Source organism: Setaria viridis, chromosome 1 (genome assembly GCF_005286985.2).
Source record: "Setaria viridis chromosome 1, Setaria_viridis_v4.0, whole genome shotgun sequence".
NCBI lineage: Eukaryota > Viridiplantae > Streptophyta > Magnoliopsida > Poales > Poaceae > Setaria > Setaria viridis.
Genome location: NC_048263.2, coordinates 31344691 through 31353302, shown reverse-complemented (window position 1 = coordinate 31353302; position 8612 = coordinate 31344691). Strand labels below are relative to the sequence as shown.

At 51.2% G+C, this 8612-nt stretch overlaps 1 protein-coding gene across 1 annotated transcript; it reads left to right on the top strand.

The window, feature by feature from the left end:
* The first annotated feature begins 465 nt into the window (after positions 1-465).
* Positions 466-4730, top strand: LOC117862866 (phenylalanine/tyrosine ammonia-lyase). Its single transcript, XM_034746405.2, has 2 exons — positions 466-934; positions 2633-4730. Exons 1-2 carry the CDS (start codon positions 570-572, stop codon positions 4362-4364), a joined length of 2097 nt encoding a protein of 698 aa, XP_034602296.1. The 5' UTR covers positions 466-569; the 3' UTR covers positions 4365-4730.
* The last annotated feature ends 3882 nt before the right edge of the window (positions 4731-8612 follow it).

Here is an 8612-nt window from a genome sequence, read left to right as displayed (position 1 = left end):
GAAGAGGAGAAGTGGGGCGCCTGAACTGGACTGGAACGGGTGATTTCTTACGAGTGGCACACGCAATAATTGGCCGCGGCCAACCACCCCGGTTTCTCCACCGGCGAGCGGCCCTGTTTTCGTTTTCAGGGTTGGTGGCGTTTGTTTGTCCGGCCTCCACCTTCCGGCCCGGTCCAGTGCCCATCAAATAAACCTTTCCCAAGAGAGGAGAGATCATTGGTAGGAGGAGGAGGAGAGGTAGAAATCCAAGAGAAAGGCACTGGAATATTATATAAAAAAATATGATTAAGATTGAAATTAGAAAGCTTTTTTTTTACTTTGAGATCCACCCCATCATTCACCAACCATGCCACGAGGAAAGAAGAGCAGAGAGAGTGAGGGAGGAGAGCTGGGCTCCGCTCGGCTCACCTAAACCCGCCCACCCGGCGTGCCCGGCCCCCTATTTAAGCGCGGCCTCCCCCGCCGTTTCCCTCCAAGAAGAGCACGCCACCTCCTCCGGCTCTTCTTCTCCACCAGGCACCAGCACCACCCCCCTCCCTCCTCCTCCACCGCACCACCACTAGCTAGCAATGGCGGGCAACGGCCTGATCGTGGAGAACGACCCGCTCAACTGGGGCGCGGCGGCGGCGGAGCTGGCCGGGAGCCACCTGGACGAGGTGAAGCGGATGGTGGCGCAGGCCCGGCAGCCCGTGGTCAAGATCGAGGGCTCCACCCTCCGCGTGGGCCAGGTGGCCGCCGTCGCCTCCGCCAGGGACGCGTCCGGCGTCGCCGTCGAGCTCGACGAGGAGGCCCGCCCCCGCGTCAAGGCCAGCAGCGAGTGGATCCTCGACTGCATCGCCCACGGTGGCGACATCTACGGCGTCACCACGGGGTTCGGCGGCACCTCCCACCGCCGCACCAAGGACGGGCCGGCCCTCCAGGTCGAGCTGCTCAGGTAAACAAACGAACAAACCGTCGTTAGCTCTAGCTCGCGCTCCCGTGGTTTTGTGTTTACCCTGAATCAAATCACCATGGCCAATTATTTAACTCGATCATGGCTGCTGGCTGGAGTAGATCAGATCTGTTGGTAATGATCTGATCCCGGTTCCTTGCCTCCCCTCCACGCTGGGACTGGCAGGCAGCTACGATTACGACTCACGAACGGCCCCTGACTCCACCGGGGGCCCACACGCCTGTTAAAGTACTAGGATTCTTTTTTTGTCACGGTGCTTTTTCGTTTTCTTCCTGAGATTCATGTGCTGCGAGGCTGCAGCTATCCATGCAAAAACGGGAGCAAATCAATGCACGCTCATCCACCGACCACCAGCAATCCTTGCTGTCAGTACTGAAGCAGACACCTCATGAGTCATGACCTCATGAAGTGTAGCACTGAAGTAGCAGTGTACTCACAATCTGTAGTGGCAAGTTGGCAACAGATCAGCACCTCACCGTAGATAGCAATAAGATAGGCTTCACCACCATAACAAAACTAAAAACGATCGTGCCGCCGAGGAAAACGGTGACGAAGGGTTCCAAATCTGGACAAATCCTACTGGTTGGGTGCGATGCGAGTGCGACGAGGCAGAGTGGAATCTGGACAGCACCTTCCTTTCCCCGAACTTTTTCATTTTAAAAAAAAATTAAATCCCGCAACTTTTCATTTCCAGAATATCATAACTTCATAACTTTATAATATAATTTTTTATAAGATAATTTTTTTAGCACAATTTCAATAGCATGTAGAACTTATGTATACAACTTTAGGTACAATTTGTAAGAATAACTTCGAATTTTATTTTTTGAAAGGTGTAACCTACGTGTACAATTTGTGCGCATAACTTTTTCCCTAACAACAATTTAGATGATAAAATTTGTAGTACAACTTTCATGATATACATAACTTATACGCATAACATTTGTCATAACTTTTGAGATAATGTTGTTAAAAAAATTTATGTTATGTATATATATATATATACAATATTTACTTGGTATAGAAAAAATAATTGAAAAGAGAAAAAAAACACGCGCGGGCCAGCGCATGGGGGGGCCGCGTGGGACCCGCCCTCCGCCTCGCGCGTCCGCAGACTCAACATTGCGGAGTGCGACATCCTCTTTCCCAACTGAGTCCCAGCTCCCAAAACCCCAACTGGCGCGCAGGCCTTGCGTGCCCTGCACTCACCCGGACGGAACCCAACCGACGACAGGGGCGCGGCGCACGCATGCATGCATGCCGCCGGCATGCACCCCCGGGAAAGCGTGGCCGCCGGCCACGGCTCTGCAGGGAGTTGTTCATAGAAATGCGTGGGACAAGTCAAGTCAGCAGGGAGTTTGGAATTGTCCGGCCGGGTTTTTGTGGGTTGTGGGAGGAAGTGTGGGGGGAAGTCAGAATTTTGAATAAGTTTTCTTTTCTCAGCCCATGGATACCGATACAAAAAAAAGAAAGAGCACTAGAACAGGCCGTGTTCATTGTTCGACCGGATTCTTTCTTTTTTTTAAAAAAAATGTCAGCCGGACTCTTTTGGTGTCCTGCAACTTGGCAATTGGCTAATTAACGGATTTTCGTCGCGATCGGTGCGCGCGCGGCGCCCGCGGTGGCCGGGACTGAATCTGAGACGACGACTGACCATGTGCGCTCCGGTCCCCCATGCAGGCATCTCAACGCCGGGATCTTCGGCACCGGCAGCGACGGCCACACGCTGCCGTCGGAGGTCACCCGCGCGGCGATGCTGGTGCGCATCAACACCCTCCTCCAGGGCTACTCCGGCATCCGCTTCGAGATCCTCGAGGCCATCACCAAGCTGCTCAACTCCGGCGTCAGCCCGTGCCTGCCGCTCCGGGGCACCATCACCGCGTCGGGCGACCTCGTCCCGCTCTCATACATCGCCGGCCTCATCACGGGCCGCCCCAACGCGCAGGCCGTCACCGCCGACGGGAGGAAGGTGGACGCCGCCGAGGCGTTCAAGATCGCGGGCATCGAGGGGGGCTTCTTCAAGCTCAACCCCAAGGAGGGCCTCGCCATCGTCAACGGCACCTCCGTCGGCTCCGCGCTCGCGGCCACCGTGCTGTACGACGCCAACGTCCTCGCCGTCCTCTCTGAGGTCCTGTCCGCCGTGTTCTGCGAGGTCATGAACGGCAAGCCCGAGTACACCGACCACCTCACCCACAAGCTCAAGCACCACCCGGGCTCCATCGAGGCCGCCGCCATCATGGAGCACATCCTGGAGGGCAGCGAGTTCATGAAGCACGCCAAGAAGGTCAACGAGCTGGACCCGCTGCTCAAGCCCAAGCAGGACAGGTACGCGCTCCGCACGTCGCCGCAGTGGCTCGGCCCGCAGATCGAGGTCATCCGCGCCGCCACCAAGTCCATCGAGCGCGAGGTCAACTCGGTCAACGACAATCCGGTCATCGACGTCCACCGTGGCAAGGCGCTTCACGGAGGCAACTTCCAGGGCACCCCCATCGGCGTGTCCATGGACAACGCCCGCCTCGCCATCGCCAACATCGGGAAGCTCATGTTCGCGCAGTTCTCCGAGCTCGTGAACGAGTTCTACAACAACGGCCTCACCTCCAACCTGGCCGGCAGCCGCAACCCCAGTCTTGACTACGGCTTCAAGGGCACCGAGATCGCCATGGCCTCCTACTGCTCCGAGCTCCAGTACCTCGGCAACCCCATCACCAACCACGTGCAGAGCGCGGAGCAGCACAACCAGGACGTGAACTCCCTCGGCCTCGTCTCGGCCAGGAAGACCGCCGAGGCCATCGACATCCTCAAGCTCATGTCCTCCACCTACATGGTCGCGCTCTGCCAGGCCATCGACCTGCGCCACCTCGAGGAGAACATCAAGACCTCCGTGAAGAACACCGTAACCCAGGTGGCCAAGAAGGTGCTGACCATGAACCCCACCGGCGACCTCTCCAGCGCGCGCTTCAGCGAGAAGGACCTCATCACCGCCATCGACCGCGAGGGCGTGTTCACCTACGCCGAGGACGCGGCCAGCGCCAGCCTCCCGCTGATGCAGAAGCTGCGTGCCGTGCTGGTGGACCACGCCTTCAGCAGCGGCGACGAGCCCTCCATGTTCTCCAAGATCACCAAGTTCGAGGAGGAGCTGCGCGCGGTGCTGCCCCAGGAGGTGGAGGCCGCCCGCGTCGCCGTCGCCGAGGGCACCGCCGCCGTGGAGAACCGGATCAAGGACAGCCGGTCGTTCCCGCTGTACCGCTTCGTCCGCGAGGAGCTCGGCTGCGTGTTCCTGACCGGCGAGAAGCTCAAGTCCCCGGGCGAGGAGTGCAACAAGGTCTTCATCGGCATCAGCCAGGGCAAGCTCATCGACCCCATGCTCGAGTGCCTCAAGGAGTGGGACGGCAAGCCCCTGCCCATCAACTAAGGACGCCAGGTGCCGCCGCCATCATCCATGCAGCCGTGCATGGCCGGAGGAGGTGAAGAGGAAGAGAGAAAAAGTACATGGAAAGAATAAAACTACACGTAAACCAACTCGTCCGTCAAAAAAAGCATCGGACGACGTCGTCCGGAGCCACGCCGACCCGGACGGACTGGTCCGGCAAACCAAGCAGCATAATAGTGTGCGTGTGTGGCATTGTTCTTTTTGTGTAGCTGCTCTGCCACCAGCGGCGATGTGCATGCCATGGCGGACAGCGTTTTCTAAGGTCCTGTACGTTGTATTTTGGGGTGAACCAATGATACTGTACTCAATTCCTTCTTCTGAATAACCTAATAGAATGTTTTGCTCCTATATAGTATATACTGTAACGGCTCATGTTTCTTCCGTTGATCGGTTGCTATAAGGTCTCATGTTTCTGTGTTGATCTTGTATAAGCTATTCAGAGGAGCCCCATTTTTATTTGTTTTACTTTTTGCTATCTCAGGTGAAGTAGGATGATACTTTTCAATAAACAAAATCAATGAGAAAAACTGCAAAAGTTCTTTCTATATGGTGGCTATTATATTGTTGTTAACTTGCAAGAGCGGCAAAAGGTCCACATACTTAAAAGAAGTTGGCTTTGTGCTGATGATAGCTTACTAGTGGCCTAGTGGGGGAGCAGAGCGCACGGCCGATTGCTCTGCCCGTGGCGGCGTGACCGGCCACCACTCCCACCTACCGCATGGGACAAAAGTGGAGAGAAAGGATTAGGGCAATGTCCAAATCGCTCTGGAGTTGGCTCCTGGGCTGTAATCAATGCCAGCAACTTGACCGGGAAAATGATGCCCTGCCCTGTTCTGCTAATCATTTTAGTCACTGGGCATACTAAAATGATGGCATGGGAGATCAGGGCCCAGTGTGCTATTTTCTCTGAGCTTCTCATGAAATTATATTTCAATTAGGTTGCTGTTTAATTCATATCTGACCTGTCTTACAAAGTTTCATATTTTATATTAGTGGTGTGCTAATGTTGCAATCTATTCATTTGACGCTGCAGAAGAAACATAGTTCACCTAAACGCTCAACGTAAACAAGCAGTCATCCATCATTTATAGTTAAATATTGGGCTAAACGGCTATTTAAAAGGAAACAACCATTTAGACGGTACTTAAACAGGCTAAACAGCCGTCTAAACAAAGACGACTAGGCCAGAAATGGCACTGTTTCTGATGTTCCATTGTCCCGGTCTGTCTGTTGTTGCAGTGGCCAGAACAAGTAGCTTTCTGAAGCCAAAAAATATATCCCAGAAAACTAGAACAGATGAGAGCTTCTACCTAACACAGCTCGACACCTTTCCGCTTACCTACCGCGGTGGCGAAGCGAATGCGAGGTGTCATCACGAGCAAATTTGATAAACATGGGAGTGAATCGTACAGCTGAATTCGTTCAACTCGGACCACGAACTCCATTCTACTCTGCAAGAAACACTCGGATAGCAACACAAACTGTAAACTACAGAGCCTACCAAACCCCCAGCAACTTTCCTTGCAGAGATGAAAAAAGGATCAGGTCAGTGAACGAACTCAGGCAAGCCGCCAAACAGCATACTGTTTGGCGATCAGTGTTGCCTTAGCCAGCATGGCTCTTTCTTCTGACCGGGCTTTGTTTGAGGTAGACACTTCCAGCTGGGCTTCAGTAACATAATAATACTCTGACCAGCTACGAACTGATTCGTTTGGACTTTGGAGGCTTCAACAGGTAAGGCAAATGCTAGTATTTAATCATGTGCAACAGACAAAGTGATTGGCATGTCAAAGTTCTCTCTGCAGATTGGTGCTAGTGAGAGTTGCTAATTGATGGAAGACAGCTAATGGTTTGATGCAGGACAGTAAGACGACCACCTGTTGATGTTCTTGAAACTCTGGAACAGGTGCAGGCTGAAGAGAAGCATGTGCATTTCTTTTTCTTTTTCAGGTCAACTAAGAGAAGCATGTGTAATTGTGGATCCATGATCCATCTGCAGGATCCCTACGACCAACTGTGGCTCCAAAATAAAAAATATTTTTGTCTGATTGAAAAGAAATTGAATTAGCTTTTACTAAGGAAAAGAAGGCTGGCGGAAGAATTATAGATTGTACGGTCCAAACAGGGTAATACAACATGTACGTGCGCTTTTGTTTATGTTTTGACTAACAAATTGTCAGTTCAATCATGTGAGCCGGCAAAGAAGGGGTATAACACTACCAACCTTGTGCGCGTATATCCCCTCTTTCTTTTCTTTCTAAGAGGAAGACAGATCTGACAGGATGTGAATATGTCTATGGAATTAAGTTTACTAGGACAACCATTATATTGTTGGTAATGTGAACAGACAGCAGAGTGCAGTGATATTAATACGCAATCATCCTACCTGTTTTTTTTTCTTTTTAAAAAGAACAGAACTATCAGTATCTGTACATAAAATAGCTATACCAGAATTTTTTATGTGAGAAGATATTTTCATGAGATCTGTGCAAATTGTATTATATGATTTTGCTATTTACCATTGAATCTTTGTTTGAAAAGAGGGAGGGAGAGAAATCCTCCATTTTCAAACAGGCTCTTCTTGTGATAGAGAGATGTGCATACAAAATACAAAGTGGTGGTTACTCGTGACTTCTATCATGCATATGTTCCTACATATGTTTGGTACACCAACACCATGCATGTGCCCTTGCCATATGAACTAACAATCGTGCTGGTAACATGCATCATTATGCCTTTGATCTCGCCGCAAGGCTGGATGATAATCCCCCATATGAACTAACAATCGATCAGATTGCTATCGCTGACCTGCTGTTGAAGGTTGGTTCCAACAACTCCACTACGACAGAGAGAGGAGTAGCCAGCCTACACATTATTGTCCGTCCCAACCGTGCGTGCGTGCGTACATGCTCCATTCCCTTCCCACAAAAAATTCAGATAGGATCACAAGAACAATTCCGCAGGAAGTCTTGACCCCATCTGCGTTGAATTGGACAGACCCAAAAATTCCAGCTAACTTCAACTTTGATTGTTTACAGTTTTAAGCAAGGAATGAAGTTTGACCAAGAACAACCCTTGATCTAGCCCTTTGAACCCTACTAAACTAGTTGGTCTAAAAATTGTACAAAATTATCTAGGGTCTCATCTCAATTATCTTCAGTTTCTTGGCTATCTGTCGTAAATGCATTGTTCAGCGATTGGTTGCATAAAAGGGGGGAAAAGAGTAGCTGCAGAACGGTTGGTGTGGAACTAACTTGGAAGTATCATCAAGTTGCAGAGAAACAGAAGCCCCTTTATTACAGATTTTGCGTGCAACCAGAGACGACAAAACACATACAATGATGAGTCGAGACATCAAGCAGCCTGCGCATCGCTTTCTGATGGAGCCGAGCGCCCATGAAAGTGAAGGCAATTGATGACGATGAACAGACCGAGCAACAGAATTCAGGGACCCCCTGCCAGCGTCAGTGAAGGCAATCGTACTACGCACCCACGCGGTGGAAGACTATGGGAGGAGATGGTTGTAGTTGTACAGTAGTACTGATCTGGTCATCTGGAGAGACAAAAAAAAAACACATGCAGGGATTGGACTACGTGCAGAGTAGCCAGAGAATTATCCTTTCGACTACGGCTTCGTCGTCCGGAAAAATTTCTGTACGCGTTTGGAGGAACTCGGTCGGGAGATGCAACTTGGCTATGGATTTACGCGTGCACGTTTACGTTGGTGATGCCATGCCAAGGAAAGTTGCCGAGGCGGAGCTTGGCCTCCTGATTAAGCAATGGAGCTGGGTCGTAAAGACGTAATTAAGCTCAGCATCTGCGGTTGACTGCTGCTGTGAGGTGTGAAGAAGTCTCGGTGGATGCCGTGCGAAATTTTGACCATCTTGAGGAGATTTGCCGATCGGGATAACGATTCTTTCCGGCCACCATTTTCAAAGCAACCTGTGGATCCTGCCCCTGTCCTAGTTGTTACTACTATTAAGTACGTAGTGGTATAGTGTGGTACAGTAGAGTGTCCAGGCCCAGTGTACTCATTGCGTTGATGGCCACCAACCCAATCCCCATCGGCTGCCCGTGAAGTGGCATGGAAATACAATCCGAGATGACGAAGAGCCCCACTTTTAACATCAACACGTTTGTAATCGCTGGTCCTCGTGACGACGTCTGGAAAGCTGCCTTGAATTCCTGGGGGTTAGTTGGGGTCTGCGGAGCAGAACCTGATCAGGCTCT

What these genes read in the sequence shown, in the direction of transcription:
- LOC117862866 (XM_034746405.2), top strand. Translation starts at nt 570, where the DNA reads ATGGCGGGCAACGGCCTGATCGTGGAGAACGACCCGCTCAACTGGGGC. An exon ending in CTCCAGGTCGAGCTGCTCAG is followed by an intron (nt 935 to 2,632) that starts GTAAACAAACGA and finishes TCCCCCATGCAG; the next exon opens with GCATCTCAACGCCGGGATCT.